We start from the raw sequence: 21510 nt of genomic DNA on the forward strand, positions 1-21510 counted from the left end.
ACACACACTGCCCCCCCCCACCCAATACTCGCTTTCTCCAACATCCACACTAAGCTATTTTCCTGTGAGACATACACGCTTGCACCATAACATTCCCTAGAAAGAAAGCAGGGCTGAGCCCAGTGCTCTCGACCACGGCAGAGCCAGTGGCTACCTGTCAGTGTCTGTCAAGGAAAACACGACACTAAAACAGCTGAACAGCCTTTCCACTAAATCTGAAAGGCTTGTTGTTTTAATTGTGGTAAAATACACATAAGATAAATTTACCATCTCAACCATTTTTACCCGCACAGTTCAACGGCTATAAGTGCATTCATGCTGCTGTACAACCAACCTCTAGAACTCTCTTCTCCTTGCAAAACTGAAACCCTAGTCATCAAACAGTAACTCCCCACTTCCCTTCCTCACTGCCCCCTGCCCCCGACAATTACCACTCTGTCTCTATGAATTTAATGACAGTAACTTCCAAGGTACAATTGATAAAAGGTCCTAGGTTTCTTCTCTCTCAAACAAAATTACAGATTTTGGGGGGAATGATGCTAGGATTTGAAGGTTTTTTTTTTTTTAATTTGTTCTTATCTTTAGTACAGAACTCAATAATATACCTGAAATGTCACATGAAACAGTATCACCTACAGAAGAACCAACCTTTTCTAAATGATTTGTCTGTTCTGACAAACTAATGGCAGTTAAAGTAAGTTCCTTATAGTTTTAAAATTAAAAATATTTGAATTTTTTTTCATTAACCACAATAATGCAGTCATTCTCAGGATGTTAAAAATTAATTTAATAGAAGCAAAACAACAAAAAACCCTCCAACAGTCCCTTTGGGCTTGTAGAAAAACCAGAACTTCTATTAGTTAACTTTTGTTAAGTCAGTTTTGCAGATCTAGTTTTCAGAAAATCCCAAACAATGCTATAAATTATTTCCCTCAAAGTTTAAAACTTGCAAATAGTGCTTTATGCTCTTCCCAATGCTTATACCAATTCAAGTAAACTTTCTTTCATGCTGAGACATTTTTAGCTGAATACTGCCCTATCACTACTTTGCAGGAAACCGAAATAAGTTGGCTTTTCTCTGATTCTACACCTACAAGTATAGTTTTTATTTAATCATCCTAACACTAATCTAACATAACTGCTAGATTCTCACATGCTGAATTACTGCCAACCTTATAACATTCTGGAAAACATTAGATACTGCAGGTGTGCCAGGACACACACATAGTAAGATTAATATATTATTATTTCATTCTATTTGTTGTTTTTTTTTTAAAGATAGGTTTCTCCCTATCCCACAACTTAAAACATATTTTTGTCCCTTTGCAGTTACTTACACACACACCCCACATAGTTAGAAACATCTTCTGGAATACTGTTTAGCTAAGCAGCAACATTCATGTAAGGTAGATTCTAAATATGCTTTTTAACACATATGAAATATAAGTAATGTCACTGGATAAAGTACATGAAGATAGTATTTCAGAAATAACTGCCTATAAGCCATTAACCATTAACTTATATTCTATTTCACTACAGGCACTGAGCAGAAAAGGTAAATATTTAATATCCTCTTATGGTCAATAAATCTGAATTATTTCAGCAGTCTCTGCAAATACATTAGCAAATGCCTCTGGTTATAATCCCACCGGTTAGTAAACAATTTTCAGAGCACAAAGTCACTAGTAGAATTGTAGTTTACTCAATGCCTCAAATCACATTTTCCTTTAAAATTTATGTTTTCATAAATAAATCAGTGTGAAGTCTCTACTTATACCCTTTCTGGTCCTTATCTTTCTGCCATGCATAACACACTTCTAGAATGTCACCAATAACTTAAATAATGGATGGATCTTTCCATACCATCACTATCGCAAAGATAATCCCAAAATTCAAGAATCAGTGATGATTTACGCTGGCACATTAATATGGGTGACCAAGCTGAAATGCTGAGGACAAAAGACTCCATCTTCTCTTTCATTAAGAATCTGAATCTTAATGAAGCTTTCATTTGAATTTAGGGTTAAGAAAAAATGAAAGAACAGTTAATATGAGTTTTACAAGAGAAAATTATCTTTCTAGAAAAATGTCTTTCAAACCCCCATTTTAGGACTGGCTGTTTGGAACCTGGGACACTCTCTCTTATGAGCAATGCTATAAATGGTTATCAGGTCCTCAGACTAGCAACAAAAGCCTTTTTAATCCATATATTCTAGTTTATATTTATAGTTCTGTAAAAGCTAACTGGCATGAATAAAAACATTCCAATACGAAAATTCAGACTCCCCATTGGGGGTGTCAGGAAGCCCCTACCCTCCAGCTCGCTGCAGTGGACAGAGGCCAGGACCAGCCTGTCCACCACTGGACAGAAGGGGAGAAGGCTGTGTCTCCCACTGAGTGGACAGGGGTCCCCGCAGGGCCAGAGGGGAGGCATGCTGGAGATGGAGGAGATGGTCTAGGGAAGATGAAGGGGCAGGAAGTGGCGGGGAAGGTGTGAAGGTGGCTCAAGATCAGGATGAGGACTGGGCACTTTGAGCTTGAGGGAAGACAGCAATGGCCAAGGATGGTGAGTGCAACAGAGCTCACCAGCCTGGGGCCTCTTCAACTCATCTCACCTCTGCCCAGAACTTCACTCCTCCTCTGGCCGGCTACAGAACAGAACAGCTACAGAACAGAACGTAGCCTCTCTATGTCCTCCTTAACAATAAACCCTCAGGATCTCTAAGAATTTTTACTGCTAATAACAACAAGAGTGGTAAGTGGGCCCTCTTATGCCCTGATCAGTGGTGCATCCTTTCTGGAGGCAAAGGAGACTCCATTCCAGGAACTGGGAGAAGCTGGGCATGGAGGGAAGATGCTAGCTGCTCTCTGGACCAAGGCAGAGTTAAGTGGGAATGAGGGGAGAAAAGGTTCCAGCAGCGGGTGACAGATCCGGGGAGCAAACTTCCAAACTGTAGGAAGCTACACAAAACACATCTAGCTTATGTAGATCAGGGGAGTGAACCACCAAACTGTAGGAAGCTGCACAAAACACATCTAGCTTATGTAAATCAGGGCCTGCTCATTAGCAAAACTTCAACTATTCAAAAGACAAAACGGAGTTCTAAATAGTATTATAAAAAATAAACACTTAACTGTCTCAAAAAGACAGTTTATGTCATGTAAAATGTGTCTCAAGTGTAGTTAATGTTAACATACTCCTTTCTAACTGCTGATGCCAAAGCTGCAGTTTTCTAGTAAATTACAGCGGCCGAGATAATCGAGCAATTTGCCGTCCAAGTTCTTCAGTCACACCTGGAAACAGTTAAGCCTGTCATGCCCTGTATGTTAATAGTTAGGAAGCAGAGCCTGTAGATTAACCACATCTGAAGAGTTAAATTATCATTTCATACAACTCCAAAGGATCACAAATAATGCAATCTGGTTACTCCCCAGGGGTAAAAAGGCAATGTGTGACATATGGAGATCTGGGGATAAATAATTACTCCAAATCACAGACAGTTTTTCCAAAGAATTTGTAAATGTGCCATGCATGGTTTATAAGTTTTTTCTCTGCTCAAAAGTTGTCTTCAAATTTAGAAATAGGATTTTTCAGCCAGATAAAATTTCAAAGCATTTTGTAAGAAGTATACTTGGATTAACAGCACATGCACCCAACTACTACCCTAATGGGTACTTTTTCTCTCTACAAGGGCAGACAGGGGGCTACAAAAACCAGTCAGCACAAAAACAATGAACAGTAGCAGTTTGATAGCAACCAAAACCTTGACTTACAGAAATACACATAGTGCTTGGACCCATTCTAAGTATCCTGTAAAATCCTATTAAAATGATGAATCACTCATAATTTAGATTTGTTTTAAGCTAATCTGAACTCCTAAACTCCTAAATGCAGCACAAGCATTAAATCCCTCTCACAAAGGATCTATGATAAACGCCAACTTACTTTGCATAGTATTTGCTGCTACTACTCTCCAAAACACACATTATTTTTTATTATTAATATTCACCAGGACTCAAAAGAGATCTCCAACACCCTCAAAAATTTTTAAGTGAGGCCAAAAACTCCAGGTGATTTGCCTAAGGTGAAATACTGCCAAAGGATGGAGAAAAAGTAACTTCCAGTTCACACAGCCAGCGAGCAGCAGCAGAGCCCCTGGGATGAACAGGGAGTGAGAAGCAGGGCTCCACGTCCAACAACCTCTCCCCACACCAACTGCAGCTCCCACTCCAACCCCACTGCTCTAATCCAAATACACAGAACTGCAGTGCTTGCTTTGCTGCCTTTTCATGAAATGACACCTCCTTCTAAGAGAGTTACCTTTACTACGGGGAATGAGAATCCATTCTACTGTCTATACACGAAATTATCAATTTATCTGTGTTCAAACACAGAACATATTTTGTTTGTTGTGACATTTTGAGATGTACAGAAATATACTGATGGAATCCTAACTGTAATCATTTAATAATAAAATGTTTAGTCAGGAGTAGAACATTTTACATGTATCTCCTTCTCCAAAGCTGCCAAGATCCTGCTTTTCCGGCCCTCGCTCTGGCCACACCACTGCACCTGCCATTCTGACCTGTTCAATGACTTTTTAATAACTGTTTACAGCCACTGGGCATAAATATCAAAGTGCTTGCTACACATTAATTACTTCTCCTTCTCCTAACATCTCTATTTACAGAGATAAGCAAACCGAGACTCAGATCAGGCCTGTGTCTGCACAGAGGGCAGCAGTTTTATATTGCTAAAGCTTAAAATTCTGACTATTGTTGAAATGATTATCAATCTTAACATAAGCTGCCTGCTTTTTTTCCTTTAAAAAGATTAACTCCATCATAAGAAATTATGTTCTTTTGCAAAATAAGGAACTTTGTTTACTGTATGTCTACATCCAAAAGCCTCACTGGACTAGAAGCACCAAGCAGGCAGCTTCTGGGTCTGCATTATTCACCGCTGCCCTGCTGGTTGCTAGCCCAGGGCCTAGATCATACTGAGAACTCAGAACAGATCTTTGGACAACAGAGGGAGGCAGGAGTGGACACTACAGGAAAAGACGAGGCTGGTGAGTCCACCTCTGTACTTAAGATGATAGAATGAACATAAACTAAATTTTTAAAAATGGTAGCAAATTAATGCTTAATCTAATTTTCCTATGTACGTCTGTTCAGTGTATCCCCAAATCTTTTATCATGATGGAATTTCATAAACTTAATTTGTTGACAGGCTAATGGACAGGTTAACTATGATTTTTCAACTACAAAAACATGATTTTCATCTTTCCCAATACCTCTCATGTAAAATATACTGGCAGATTCACATTAAATTGGACAAAATGGTTTTCTTTAGTATGAATAAAATTTAATCTCTTCTTTTTAATCATCTTGATTCTATAGATTAAGAAATACAAATAGTGATATACTGCCTACATCCATAATGAATTCACATACAGTAACTTTTATCTTAAAATTTAAAATACCATCATTTCAACCACTCATGAATGATACTTAACTCATCTTTTACTTAAAAGAAATATGCAAATATCTAGCCTTGTTACTAGATCAGAAACCAATCAAGGTCACTATGGCGATGCCTCTGGACTCACTTCCCACAGGGCTTCATCCCGCTACAGAGCCCGCACCTGTGAGGAAGCATCAGTCTTGGAGGAGCGTGACTCAGACACTCGCCTATCTCTAGAAAGGCTACCTTGACGGTACTTCTGTATTGTTAATTCACACTGGAGGAGTTAAACATCTTAGGAAGACAGTGTAAGACGTTTCACTGAAGGAAACTATAAACAACTGTAATCATTTAATCATTTTCAATCAGTATTTGCTGAGTGTGCTAACACCTGCGTCAATGAAAAAGAAAAAGCAGAGTCAGAAGTGGTTCTTACCCACTAGGAGCTTAAAATCGAGTAGGAGATATTAAGCAAGGACCCACATGGCCACAATACAAAGCAAGAGAAGTGCCCTGGAAACAACAAAGAGAAGCCTTCTGCGGGGCACCACAGCTAGTGGGGAACGTGCCAGATCGCCCTTGACACGCTTCCCTTCTATAGGCGGAGATGAGGGAGAGGGTGCTCACTGGAGAGCAAACAGCTAAGTAAAAACTCAAGAATGCAGAACAGAGGTGGGACACTCAGGCCCAAATACAATATGGGTGAGGCAGGAAGGGAGACAAACCAGGGAAGGAATGTTGGGGCACTACTGCAGGAGACCCAGAAAGCTAAGGGGCTTGGACCTAGTCGAGAAGGCGGTGGGCAGAACCAAGGCACCTGAGGCTACAGAGTGGTCTGACCGCCGTGCAGGCTGAACCCTAAGTCAGTGTGGAAGATAAACGGGACTCAGCCAAAAGGACAGGCGGGTGTTACAATCATCCAGGTACCAAGCACTGAGGGTCTGAGTGCAGGTGGTGACGGAAGGAATCATGGGGTTGTCACGTTGTATGACACTGTGAGGGTAGGCTGCACAGAGCTTGCAAGAAAGAGTCAAAGCAACTAGTGTTTTGAGCCTGGATGAGTAGCAGTGCCAATTAACAGAAACCAGGCAACCTGGAGGGAGAACTGGTCTGGGTGGAGGGAAGTCAGGAGTTTCACTCTGGTTGTGCTGCAGGGAAGGTGTAAGCAAGACACCCCGGGAGAAATGCCAAGCAAGCAGTTACAGCTTAGAAGAAAGGTCAGGCTCAGGTTATAAATTTGGGAGCCATCTAATAAAGGCGATGGCAAAAAGCTTGGATTGGATGAAATCACTCATAAAAAGGGCATACTGGCAGAGGAGGGCGAAAGTTTGAAAATTCCTACCTGCGGGGCATGGAGGGAAAAGGGGAAGAAAAGCTAGCAATGGATCGCAGTATTGGCCAGAGACATGGAAGAACTGAAGCCAAGCTCAGTTCAGTTCAATAGGAGTTAGTGGGGCGCGTCCCATGTGAGCATTAGACGAGAGGTAAAATGATGAATAAACAGTGAAGTCCCTACTTTAAAAATGTGATGTCAAGAAAATAAAGACCAAAAAAAACATTGCAAAAAGAACTCTGGAGGACATAATTATAGCTACAGATATAGCAGAGACTTTTAATTATCATAAAAGAAAACAATGAGCAGTTCTGTCAATAGCTGAAAATAGCGCAGAATGGATAACATTCTAGAAAAATACGCATTATCAAACTTGCCTCAAGAATAAATTGAAAGCCTGTAGTAACCATTAAAGATGGACTTTTACCTGCTATCCCTTAAGATATAAAATAAGCAAAACCATATGATCATATCACTAAATACAAATTAAAAAGAAAACATAAACTACTGGCAATGGGGACTTCCGTGACCTGATAAAGGCCACCCCGAGGCTGGCCATCACTCTGGGTGGTCTCCAGTCAGGACAACTCCACATCCCAAATTTTAACAGGAAAAGTGACTGCATGTGCAGTCAGGTCAGCATTTCATTCAATCCTGAATTCCATTTGATACTAAGGAAAACCTTCACGTCATTTTTGAAAAGGAAAAACTAGATTCTAGCCATCTCAAATTTTCTTTAATATCTATTTTGTGTATATCATCTGTGAATTTAATTTTCATGATTTTTTTTCAATCTGTACTCCATCGTGGTGGTACTAATTTCCACAAGTTTACTCTCTAATATACAAGAATTCTTCATTATCCTAAAACTGACTCACAAAATTCCTAGAAGCACTCTTACCCCACCCTCAATTCTAGCATGATGGAATTTGAGGAATTTATTCAAGATCCCATTTTATAATAACTTCAATTATATCCTCCTCCTTCCTCGGTATTAATGCTGTAAGGAATAAATATTTATAGTATACTGCTGTAAGTCCAGATACTTCATTATTTTTAATTAACAGAACAACATATAGCTTTTATCTTGGGTGTGTATAAAGCATGATTTTGTACAATGGCAAGACAACATGCTGTTCCCACACTCTTCCAAAGAATGCCTAGCTTATTACTGACATATTATTGATGTTCTTAGCACAGTATCTACAGAGAATCTTCTACCACAGCGGATAGATTCTTACCCTGGTCTTAAGTAAATTCAGGACTCCTAAGTTAATAAATGTAATTCATACGATTTTCCCCTAAACAGACCACTGAACAGTATCCCACACTTCCTTCACTCATAATCTGCAATTAGGTTTTGTTCCTGGAGTATTTCATTACTCAAAAAAAGGTCAAAATTGACTGTACATGCCCCTCTTTACACAATTTATAAAAATAGAAAATGAGGTTAGTACTAGCACCACCAATTCCTTGGGAAACCATAAAATATTTGGGAAAAAAACTTTCTCCTCTAGAGAAGTGACAGTTCACAACCAACATTCACTTCCTGTTTCCAGGCCAATGTGACTTCATGAATAAACACTTCTCCATCTTACAGGAACACAAAACATTTTATTCCTTTTGGATTAGAACCTATAAAGTTTTTATAAAGCTTACATAAATCATCTTTTCTATTTCTCTCTCACCAACATACTCCAATAATCCCCTAAAATAACTCCAGTATACCAATCAGGCAGGCTTTTCTTTTGTAAAACCAGATTCAGTAATATTTTTGTTTCAAATGCCAGAATATTAGAATACAGCAAAAACAGCTGACATGAGCTTTTCTGTGACTCCTCTACAAATCTTCTTATAATGAGACCTATACTGACAACCTACCTTTATAGTAACATAATTGGTATAAAGGGTAAGAGGTTATGCATTCTAGCCAACAACTCCGTAACTCATTTGTTTTCTCGAAACTATTGAGTAAACGACTGTTATCAAGTGACTGACTGCATTTGTTTGCTAATTAAGCCAAGAATATTCTATTCTTTCAACAGTTATGTTGGCTTCTAAATTTTAAACAAAATTTTAGGTAAAGATTCCATCCAAACCCATGCCTATTTTTCATCCCAGGGTATGTAATTTACACATGAACATCAATCAGTTCCAAACATTACTAATGAATCTTTACCTGGGTTTTTTCACTTGAGAGGGTTTATTTGGGTTCATTTTTAATCTTTACAAGTAACTCTTTGATTTGATTTTGGCCCACTTAATTTCTAATTTACATCTTGCACATTACTCTTTATTAATTAGGCAGTTTTTTTCCTTTTTTTGTTTTTTTGTTTTTTTTCTTTTTAAAGAAAGCTATCTTCCTTTTCACAAGTGTCAGCCGAGGCAGCCAGTGCTGCCTGCTCCGCAAAGGTCGAGGCCATGTTCAGCTCCAGTGCGAAGATCGTGAAGCCCAATAGTGAGAAGCCAGACGAATTCAAGTCCGGCATCTCCCAGGCCCTCCTGGAGCTGGAGATGAACTCGGACCTCAAGGCGCAGCTTCGGGAGCTGAACATCACGGCAGCCAAGGAAATTGAAGTTGGCAGTGGTCGGAAAGCTATCATAATCTTCGTCCCGGTCCCTCAACTGATATCTTTCCAGAAAATCCAGGTCTGGCTGGTGCGCGAGTTGGAGAAAAAGTTCAGCGGGAAGCACGTCATGTTCATTGCTCAGAGAAGAATCCCGCCTAAGCCAACTCGAAAAAGCCAAACCAAAAATAAGCAAAAGGGTCCCAGGAGCCGCACGCTGATGGCCGTGCATGACGCCATCCTGGAGGACCTGACCTTCCCAAGTGAAATAGTGGGCAAGAGGATCCGCGTGAAGCTGGACGGCAGCCGGCTCATAAAGGTGCACTTGGACAAAGCGCAGCAGAATAACGTGGAGCAAAAGGTTGAAACATTTTCTGGTGTCTATAAGAAGCTCACGGGCAAGGATGTTAATTTTGAATTTTCAGTTTCAGTTGTAAACAAAAATGACTAAATAAAATAGTATTCACAAAAAAAAAAAGCTATCTTCTATAATCAGGGCTTCTAATTTTTCAAAAGGTCATGAGGAATTTCTACCCTAGCATGTGATCCAAATAATCTTCTATTTATTTATATATTTTCATGGATGTATTGTTGATTTATAGTGTTGTTAGTTTCCGACGTACAGGGAAGTGATTCAGTTAGGCATATATATATTATTTTTCATATTCTTTCCCACTATGATTTATTACAGGATATTGAATATAGTTCCTTATGCTATATAGTAGGACTTTGTTGTTAATTAATCTTATATTTCATGCTTTTTCCAAGATAATTCAAAAAGATTTTTAAAATAAACACTATTATTCAGTGATGTTTTTATATCCTTTTAATTAACTTAGTAAATATTTATTAAGCAATTACTATAGTCCAGGCAAAGTACTTGGGGTACTTGGTGTTTATAGTACAGTGGTAACTTAATCAGAGGTAAGTACTATTATTCTTGTTTTTAAATGAGAAGGGTGAAGGTCAGAATGCAGAAAAAAAAATGCCCAATATCCCAAAGTTTACATGTGGCAAGAGTCAAAATTGGAACCCAGGTCTTTTTACTGTGAGAATTAGGCTCTTCCAACCTACACACCGACATAAAGCGAAATGAGACACAGTCCCTACACTGAAGAAGGTCACAGGCATATAGCAAAACCACCCCCAGCACAACATGGAAGTCCTATCAATTTTCCTAATGTCATTTTGTATTAGAAGTTTTTCTGATTTTATTTTGAGGCTTTTCCTATGTAAACTTACTAAATTAAACCATGTGCAGTTAAATATTTACTGACCGCCTATCACTTCGAATGAACTGTAAGTGCTCATAGTAAGGATGCAGGGCAGTTAAGAAATACATTTTACATCATGAACCAATACACACAATAACTGGAACCAAAGTTTCAGCATTTAGCATTACTACATGTGATATACTCTCATCTATCACACTATTATTAATGCTGGTCACAGCCCACTAAATTAATTTTACAACCCACTTACCATTCACACTCCCCAATCTCCAGAACACTGTCCTATAAGTGGCTGACCAGGCCAAAGCTCCACTTTTGCTTCCGACTCAATCTTATCATCCTTTGTAAATGACACATTTATAGCCAACAGCACCCATAAAGGCCTATTTTGCTACTATGCATAATAGTGGTATAACAGAATTCAAACCACTCTACACTTAATATGTTCTCATATTTAATCATGCACTACTTTTAAGAGCTTCAAACTTATCCTAATTTGAAAACATTAGGTTATTAGATCCAAACTATTAATGCAAATTAAATTGTACTTTACAAATACTTTTTAACAATTAACTACCAAAACCTAGCTTAAAGTTATCACAGTGACAGTCTATTACCATTAAAGAAAACGTACTTAGGAAAACCAACCAACTTAACCAACTTGGGTGTTTAAGAAAACCTGAACCATCCTTAAACAGAGTTTAGATAGGACTTTTTCTTTAAAAAATTTTTTTTTGAGTCTGGGGAATCTCTTTGAGCATAATGAATGGAAGAGAACTTTGAGATAAAAATGATGTTTACACACATTTCAAAAACTCTCTTAGGTTTATAGAGTTAAGTGATTTGACCGAAGTCATAAATGTCATTCATCACAGAACCTCCATAGCACTTGGCTGGTGTTCTATCAGTGGGATCTCTTTTCACTATGCTCCACATTGTCCACATCTTAACAAAAACTCACCAGCAGCAATAACAGCGGCTAACCTTGGTATCTAAAATTCTAAGGTAATGATGCTCTGACCCACACAACTGAAGTATACTTGATTATGTAACCTTGTGCACTATCCTCTAATTTAATTCCTCTGTATACGTCATAACTCTTCAATAAGATCTTTAGATATGTCTTATAAATAAACTAACCCTTATAAACTATTAAAAATGGTAAATGTAATTTAACCATAGAACTACTTAAAAGTCAGTTTCATTTTTAATCTCCTTAATTGCACACAATGCCTGCCAAGACTTTAGCTCTGGATTCCATCATGTTGCTGCAACCATCGAAAGAAAACCATTTCTCCTCTTAAAAAAAGGAACTGCTCTCTTTATTTACACAATCTACCCTCTCCCAAGGGTATGACAAAGGTTTCAACTGTAATTTCAAAAGCATTATAAAGCATCACAAATATTATGAAGATGCATGTCATTTTCATCTTTTCTCAGATTGTAAAGGCATTGCTTTTATAAAAATGATTTAAACAGTTATTTTTAAATATTCCTATACAACAGTGTGATGTTTTCAAACACCAAATCATAAATCTGATTGAACTTTATAACTATTTACTTTCATATTTTGTTGATAGGGCTTTAGTTTTGGTTATTCTCAAAGGCTAGAAAGAAAAAATTTCATACTCATTAACAAATCAATTAGAAAGAAGCCTGTGTCTTTTCATATGGATTCTTCCAAAGGCAGTTCTAGGAGAAAATTTACAGGTGACCTGTGTGGTCCTTCTCCTTTGTAGGCAGTAACATACTCCTCAAAAGACATGAGCTTTGTAAATGCGCTACTTTAGCACAGGATAACTGTGTTCTACTACACAGTAATCCGAAATGCATTTTAAAATGTGGCATAACCCTAATCCAACAGTTCAGGGATGAGGGACACCAGGCCTCCATCTTTGATGAAATTGAACAATGTTTCTAAATCCCAGTTACAAAATCTCTTGACAATGGATCTACAGGAAAAATGCTTGACTCTCAGATGAATATTATTATTGAGTTTAATATTAATAATAAAAACAAGCACTTACTTAATGCTAAAGGATTCCATGTAAAATAGTTTGCCTAACAGCAATCTTTAAAAATAACAGAACTTTATTTACACAAGAGTAGAAAAAGATGTTTATCCTTCACATAGCATAGATTTTGAAAAGCTGATGTTTTATTATTCTCAGAGACTAGAACAGTTCCAATATAATGACTTTATTTATGGGAAAAATTAGGCCAATCAAAGCCTACTGTAGTTAAAGGTGTTTTGGCACAGATGTTGGTCCTCAAATGTTTGCTTTGTCAGCTGTCTAATCCACATTGACATTGCAGTTATTAGCACACTGTCTGTAATATTTTAAATACAAATTCAACAAAATTAAGCTATTATATATTGGGAAACAAACACTGATCAAGCTATCAAATGCACTTCTTTCTCTATTGCTATAAGATGTCAACCATATGTGTGGCACATGTCCAGATCAGCCATGCTCAGTATGAAGAACATGTGAGAATATTCAAAATCAGAAGACAGATTGTGCTGACCTAAGCTAATAAAAACACACAAACAGCCACCTAAAGAAGAACAGATTCTGATGCTTGAACAAAAGTCAAAGTTAGTGTCTTCAACCTCTTCTAAGATGGTTATTTGTCCTTTTGTTGACTTGTTTTTACATTTACTGACTCTGTACTTTGTGTCAGACACTATTTTGGGCAGTGGGGACAGAGGGAGGAATAAAAGGAAGAGCAGACTACCCTCTTCAAACTTCTATCAGATGGAAGATGCTAGCAGGTTCCTGTGGCATAATGACTCCGAAATCCTGCCTGGGGCCAGAGGCTGAGGAGGCTTCCTTCTAAGGCCATGTCCAAATTCAGCAGAAAAGCTATCGGTCAGCAGCAGTATCTGCTACAGACACAACTGGTGGAAGACAGTGGGAACTTAAATTGGCCACCCCATCCTAAAGAATCTTTCTTCATCCTTCTGTCCTACATACACATCATGCAAAAGTTCGGCGAATAACATGAAGGTTTTCAAACTGTGCTGACCTCTACTGTGATTCTGAATGGGCCTGAGGGGTCATCTCCACTTGAGCAGAAGCAGAGGAATGCTGCATTTAAATGAAACTACTTCTACACAGAGGCAAGCGTTTCCACACTCCTCTGACTAGACATATAATTACAATAATAATTTTTACCTGCCTTCTTAGCATTTAGAAAGACTACAGAGGAGAATTATTTTAAGGCCTTAGTCTCTGTTTTTAAAAGTTGATCTCCTTTTTCCTCCCAATAAATGTTCCTGTAGAAGCACAAACAAAAACATTAAGCTAATCATTCTTTAGCAGCACAGAGCAGTAATGCTGCCCGAACAGCTGTACTCCTGAGAAACTCAATTACAAAAAATTCTGTTATAGAAACTACTGTTCCACTGGTTTAAAATGTGAAAGGGGGAAGAATAAAGGCTGGAAAGTTTGACACACTACATATTTCAATACTAAAAGCATGTTTAATAGTCATAAGTAAGTAATTTTGGGACCTACCTAAAAGCAAGTAGGTCACAATTTCCTGCTGGTTAACCCTTTAACACCCAAGTCCCTAAAAACAAACTGGCTTCCCTGCTAGCTGACAGACTGATAATAAAAACCAACAGCACGGCAGTAATAATTCTCCTTACATTCGTATGACGCTTTTCCAGTTTTTGAGGTATTTTCACATTTATTACTTCATTTAACATCCAATATTTGATGGCATGATTAAAAAGGCTAGTTGTGTTCACAGAACAGGGAACATCATTAAATCTAGATTAGAGTCATCTTTCTCTGCCCTGTCTCTGCATTTTGTTGTCTCAAATCTATTTCCTTGTCGAGTTATTATGTGTGTGCTGTCCCCCAGTACAGCTCTTCTTTTCTCCCCTACTATCCAAACATGAAGGTCATTCAGTACACGCCTGCTCAGTGAGTCCCCTGTGCTTGGAATATACTTCTCCCACATTATATTGGCTATCAATGCTATCATTCAAAATTTATTTTAAATGTCCCTTCTGCCAGAGCTCAAGATCGATGCACAAAAAACAACTGTTTCTGTATACCAGCAATGAAAAATCTGAAAAGAAAATTAAGAAACAATTCCATTTATAATAGCATCCAAAATAAAATAACTAGGAATAAATTTAACCAACCATGTGAAAGGTTTTTATAATGAAAACTACAAAACACTCCTTAAAGAAATTAAAGACCTAAATAAATGGAAAGCCATCCTATTTTCATGGATTGGAATCTTAATATTGTTAGAATGGCAGTATTATCGAAAGTGATCTACTGATTCAATGTAATTCCTATCAAAATTCCAATAATTTTTTTTCTGCCATTGAAGAACCAATCCTCAACTTATATGAAATTCCAAAGGGCCCCTCCAAATAGCCAAGACAATATTGAATTTCAAAAGAATTTCAAAAGATTGGTCCACTCAACAAATAGTGCTGGGACAACAGGCAACAGGATGTCTACATGCAAAAGAATGAAGGTGGACACCTACTTCACACCATATATAAAGATTAACTAAAATGAATCAACAACCTATATATCTTTAAGAACTAAAACCATAAAACAAGATTATACTGTATAGCACAGGGAAATATATACAAGATCTTATGGTAGCTCACGGAGAAAAAAAGGTGACAATGAATATATATATGTTCATGTATAACTGAAAAATTGTACTCTACACTGGAATTTGATACAACATTGTAAAATGATTATAAATGAATAAAAAAAAAGTTAAAAAAAAAGAACTAAAACCATAAAACCTTTAAAAGAAAAAATAGTAGTAAACTTTTGTGGCCTTGGATTTGGCACCAAAAACAAAAGTAAAAGCAAAAACAGACAAATTGGACTTCATCAAAATTTAAAATGTTTGTGCATCAAAGGATATTATCAAGAAAATGAAAAGACAACCTACAAAATTGGAGAAAAATATTTGCAAATTATATATTTGATAAGGGCCTAGTATCTAGAATATATAAAAAACTATTACAACTTAATGACAAAAAGACAAAAACCCAACTAAAAAATGAGCAAAGTACTTGAACAGACTTTTCTTCATAAAAGGCCCACAAGATGTTCAATATCACTGGTCACTAGGGAAATTCAAATCAAAACCACAATAAGGTACCACTTCATACCCAGTGAGATGGCTACAATCACAAAAAGACAGTCATATTGGTGAAGATGTAGAGAAATAGAAAACCCCATACACTGCTACTGGGAATGTAAAATGGTGCAGTTGCTAAAGAAAACAGTGTGGTGGTCACTCAAAAAGTTAAACACAGAATTACCATAGGATCCAACCATCCCACTCCTGGGTATTCACCACAAAGTAAAAACAGGTAGGTGTACACATACATGTTCATAGCAGCACTATTTAAAATAGAAAAAGGTGAAAACAGCCCAAATGTCCACCAGTGGAAGAATGGACAGGCAAACTGTGGTATATTCATACAATGGAGTATTACTCAGCTATGAAAAGGAATAAACTATTGACACATGCCAAAGCATGGAAGAACCTTGAAAACATTATGCTAGATAAAGGAAACCAGACATCAAAGGTCATATACTGTCTGACTCCTTTTATACTGAAATGCCCAGAATAGGTAATTCATGGAGACAGAACACAGATTGCTGTTTGCAGGGGCTGTGGGGACAGGGAAAGCAACTGTTTAATGGATACAGGTTTCCTTTGGACTAATGAAATGTTTTGGAACTAGAGAGGTAGTGGTTGCACAACACTGTTAAATACTAAATAAATCCTTTTCTTCTAATCAACATTGTGCTTATCATTCTGTATTTTACTTGCATTTCAAATACATCTACCTTATCCTAAAACTCCATTTTGCATGTAGATTAACTTTATCTTGCCTAATTCTGTAGTCCTCCCCTCTCCTAGTTCCTTGTCATGCCTTTTTCTCTTCCTAGACTAAACTTTACTTTGCTGGAATAAATTTTTCTAGAATCTCTTTAGGAAAGAGGAATGGATACAAAAACTTTGAGACACATATGTTGAAGTCATCCCTACTCTGAATTGACTATAATAAATACAGTTAAGTTATTTTTTATTTGGAGTATGTCAGCATTCCACACTAAATAAATATACCTGATGTAATCAAGCAAATTTTCATGCATTTTAAATATCTCTAAAGTCAAATCAGTGTGGATGAGTAAATCATAAAGTCTAAAGTAAAATAGTAGTGATAGCTAGGGAAATGAGAAATCTGGAGTCCTCACTTTTAGCTACATGCTTAATTTTTACACAAATTTGTTACTAGCTGAGAATTCAGCAAGTATTTTTCCAGTACATTTTAATGAAAATTCACTATTTATACCTTCATATCACCTTTCAAGTTATTAAAAGTCCCAAGACAAAACAACACATAAATTAAATGCTGCCCTACAAGTCTTAACTATGAATTTAATTAGCAGTACAAACAGAACCCTTATATTTAAAGGGTAGTTAATTATAGTACATGAGACTTTAAAAGAGGTCATTGGAAGATTTTATGTTTATGGTTACTTCATCCCACCATGAGGTTTTCTTGCAACACACCTGTGTAAAAGCCAGGGTTAACACAAAACCATTCATTTCCACATGATCAGAGAATTGAAAAATCTTTATTATTAAAAATGTTATTTTAAAAATACTGATTCTAAAATGGCCTTTGGCCAAACACATCTTTTTTTTTAAAAGAAAGGCCAAATTAAAAAAAAAAATTTAAGATCAAATTAAAATTCTATGCCCAAAGCCACTGTTGCTAATAACTTTGCTTTGTTAAATAAAATTATGCTGACCCTCGTATCAGTTTTTAACAGTAGCTTCTTCATTAAAATAAAAACTATATTAAAAAAAACTGTCTCTACAGAGCATACATTTACAATGAAAACTTTAGCTATATGAATACAACCAAACAGGAAAAATTAAATTATGTCTATGAAAGTCTAATTCATTTTAGGTATGTGTATATAAATTCTAGCTCTTTAATGAACAAAAATGAGGACCTTTTGAAATATATTATCACCTATTATTGATGTGAAAAGAACAGAATATGCTGTTATCCTTAGCTTTCCCTAAAAATGTATTTTTACAGAGCTTAGAACTAACCTATTCCATTAATACAGAAATCCAGAATAATCCATTATATGTAAATACATTTCTAAATGTCTACCATTTGCAAATGGAATGCCAATAGTTAAAAAGTTCAAACATTTATGTAAATGGGCTAAATATTTTACTCTGTTCAGTTTAACAGAGAAGTAGGGGTTAACTGTAATCAGAAACCAAGCCCTCCTTAGGAAGAATCAAGAGGAAATGGTAACTTTTGGAAAATCCCAAATATTTTAAACACAGGAACATATCCAGTTTTGACAAGCTATATGGCCATGGCATAAATGCTTCCATCTTCAGTAGCTGTTAAAACAAGCAGTCCTTTCCAATTTTGACAGAGAACAGAATTCATTTCCCCTATACAGCTGCAGTTTCAAAGTCTGTTAAACGTAAGTGTGACAGGATTGATTTCTTTGGAGCATAGATATTTACTGTATTGTTCTAAAGGAACTAATTTAAAAATAAATAAGGAGAAAGAGTGAGAGAGAGAGAGAGAGAGAGAGAGGGAGAGAGAGAGAGAGAGAGTGTGTGTGTGTGTGTGTGTGTGTGTGTGTGTGTGTGTGTGTGTTGGGGGGATGAAGGGAGGAAGAGAGAAGTTAAAGAAAAGGGAAACAACAGGATAATCAAAACCATACGGAGTACATAATGCACCCAGGCATACTGAGATGCTCTTTTTAAGAAGTCTTTTTTTTTTTTTGTATAGGATTGAAATCAATGCTCAGAATCATCTATCAAAGAAAAATTGATAAATGAAAAAACAAATCACGTGCTGGGAGAAAATACTGACAACTCAACACATCTGATAAAAGACTTCTGATCAAAATATATAAAGAACTCTCAAAACTCAATAATAAGAAACCAATTTTTTTTTTTTTAATGAGCAAAAGATTTCAACAGGCTCCTCACCAAAGAATCTACGTATGTGGTGAATAAGCTCACAAAAGCATGCTCAACATCATTAGTTACCAGGAAAATGCAAACTCAAACTGCAACACACTTATTTGAAGGGTTTGAAGAAGAAAAAAAGTGACAATACCAAGTGTTGCTGAGGATACAGAGAAACCGGTACTCACACGTTGCTGGTGGGAATGCAAAATGGGACAGCCACTTTGGAAAATTATTTGGCAATTTCTTATAATGTTTAACAAGGTTACAAAAAAATTTAAATCTACCTCACAACCTGGCAAGCCCACTCCTGGATATTTATGAGAAATGAAAATTTATGTTCATATGATCTGTGGGCAAAAGTTTACAGCAGCTTTATTCATAATTGCCAGAACCTGGAAACAACCCGCATGTCCTTCAACTGATGTATGGATAAATAAACTGGTACAACCATATTATGGAATACTATCAGTAATAAAAAGGAATGAACTGACATGCACAACAGTGTGTGACTGCCTTTATAGGACATTCCAGAAAAGGCAAAAATTATAGAAACATACCAGTGCTTGTGAGGCACAAAGGGTGACAGTTGAGGTTGACTAAAAAGAAGTGCAGGAAAATTTGGGGGTAACAGAACTGCTCTATATATAGTGGTTATGTGACTATATATTTGTCTGTATGTATTTGTCAAAACACACAGAACTGTACACTTTAAAAATGGATTGTACTGCATGTTAATTTATAAAAATTTTAAATGCTCAATACAAGGTCGAGAAATGCTGACCATCATCAGGAGTGTACTGGGAAAAAAACACTCTATTATAAACCTTTCTCCATCACTTGAATACTATATGCAATATTGTTAGGTTCATCAAAGGAAAAACATAAACAGAGAAACTCAAAAAATAGTACAAAAATGATAAAGAGAAAAGGTGTTGCCATACGGAAGTCATTCCAGGTAGAAACACAAGGACTGAAAGCAGATGTGACTTGGTCAAGTCTCTAAGACCGAGAAAAATATGAATTATCTCAGTTTTAATAATCTCAGTGGCCAAGCCCCAAACGCTAGAAAAACAGCTATCATTTAAACTTTCAAGTTTTACATTTCAGACTGAGGGCAAACTTAAAAAACTCATTCATCAAATACAGTATACAGAGAGGGGAGGGGAGCAAAAAAAGAAACAGTATGAGCAAAAAACAGAATACTTGGGGAAAATGTTTAATCAACTTTAATTTGACGATAAAAGCAATCCTGACTTTTTAAGGAAAATTACGGTTTTTCGGAGAGAAAATATGGCATAAACTGGAAATAGAAGAAAAAAAGCGTCAAGAGACCTTGAAGAACTAAAGCAGATGATAAATATTGAAGTCCATAAATGCTGAAGTGTGAAAATGCGAATAGTAGTAGTTATTTTACTATACTCTCTCTCAGCTATCAACAATGAACATGAGAGTTCAAGCCAGTATGTTAATCTCACAGATAATTACTGTCACAGGGCCATCAATGAAAGAGCTAAGCCTTGAAACCCACTTTGTCTGACACCACAGCCTAAGCTCTGTGACCACTTTATTATTCCATTTCCCAACAATAAAGAATGATTTTACACCAACCGACATTAAGGCAATATTCAGCAACTACCAGAAGGTTCTATAAAGTAAACAGAGTTTTGGGTTTTCTCTGTGTGTGTGTGTGTGTGTGTGTGTGTGTGTGTGTGTGTGTGTGTGTGTCTGTGTCTGTGTGTGTGTGTCTGTGCATTATCAGCACAGGAATTCTGTCGTACAGAAGATGGTCTTGTTTGTGTGCTCAGATGTGGTCACAGGTGTTTCTTGCACGCCTAGGAGGGTTTCAGTACAATGGTCGAATGATGTGGTTACTTACCAATACCTTGTGCTGGTCTAACATTTTCTAGTTTTCTTCCATTTTAACAACATTATCTCATTTGAGGCAAATACTTATCCAGTAGGGATAAATAATAACTGATACAGAAAAATATGTTCACTTCAATCCAATGAATGGAACCCCAACTTATACCACAGATGACTTCATAAAACAGATACCACACGGTTAGGAACAAGCTCATAGAAAGAAGTCCTGTTCTGGTTGAAAACAAGGACTCTCTACGTACAGCCAATCTCATTCTTACCTTTCTCAGAACATCTATATAGTTTCTAAAACATCTAATTCCAGGTCAGCTTATATAGCATACTATTCTTTTTCAGTCCACATAGTATTCCTTCGCAGGAAAACACCCTCATCTTATGGACTTCTAGAATGTTCACAAATTCCGTATTTTCCTATGGTGCCCTTTTTCCAATTACAGGCATAAATATTTTTAAAATGCCTTTCAAGCATTCCACACTAGAGATACCAATGTTACTTCTGCCTGCAGAAACCACTATTGGTGGCAGAACAGAACAGTTCTCTAAATTTTCTTTTGAAATACAAAGGAACAAAAGCAAAGGGAAAAATCAGTCAATATGACAATAAAAGGAGACAAATAAAAAGATGTAGAAAGATATTAATTAGCCAGGAAAATCATCAGGTGAAAGCCCCTTAGTAACCACCATTCATTTTAATGAAAGATAGAGGGGAGATGCAGTGGGGCCAAGAATGCAATGAGCACATACTGAGCTGAATTGTGCAAGTCTGCACCTTGTTGGGAAAAGAGCTTTAAACAGAGCTTCTGAAGCCTGGGCCGGGGCCCTCCTCCCAGCATCAGCACTCTCTTCACTGTCTACCCTCAAAAGCCACAAGATCCACTCTGGGTCTCCACACAGAATCTATGCCCATTCCAAAGATCTCCTGAGAGCCCTTCTACCACGACCATGCTCTTGTGACCACATTCTTGAGGGGAAAAAGTGGTATCCAAAGAGTGAGGGATGTGGATTAGA

General features: G+C 36.9%; 2 protein-coding genes across 14 annotated transcripts in view; one reads left to right on the forward strand and one right to left on the reverse strand.

Moving 5' to 3' along the window:
* NCOA2 (nuclear receptor coactivator 2) overlaps positions 1–21510 on the reverse strand; it is a 227297-nt gene that overhangs the window by 176159 nt on the left and 29628 nt on the right. The gene's annotated exons all lie outside the window — the stretch shown is intronic.
* LOC135319678 (small ribosomal subunit protein eS7-like) lies at positions 9134–9839 on the forward strand. Its single transcript, XM_064480866.1, has one exon. It carries the CDS (start codon positions 9222–9224, stop codon positions 9816–9818), a length of 597 nt encoding a protein of 198 aa, XP_064336936.1. The 5' UTR covers positions 9134–9221; the 3' UTR covers positions 9819–9839.

This window comes from Camelus dromedarius, chromosome 30, assembly GCF_036321535.1.
Source record: "Camelus dromedarius isolate mCamDro1 chromosome 30, mCamDro1.pat, whole genome shotgun sequence".
NCBI lineage: Eukaryota > Metazoa > Chordata > Mammalia > Artiodactyla > Camelidae > Camelus > Camelus dromedarius.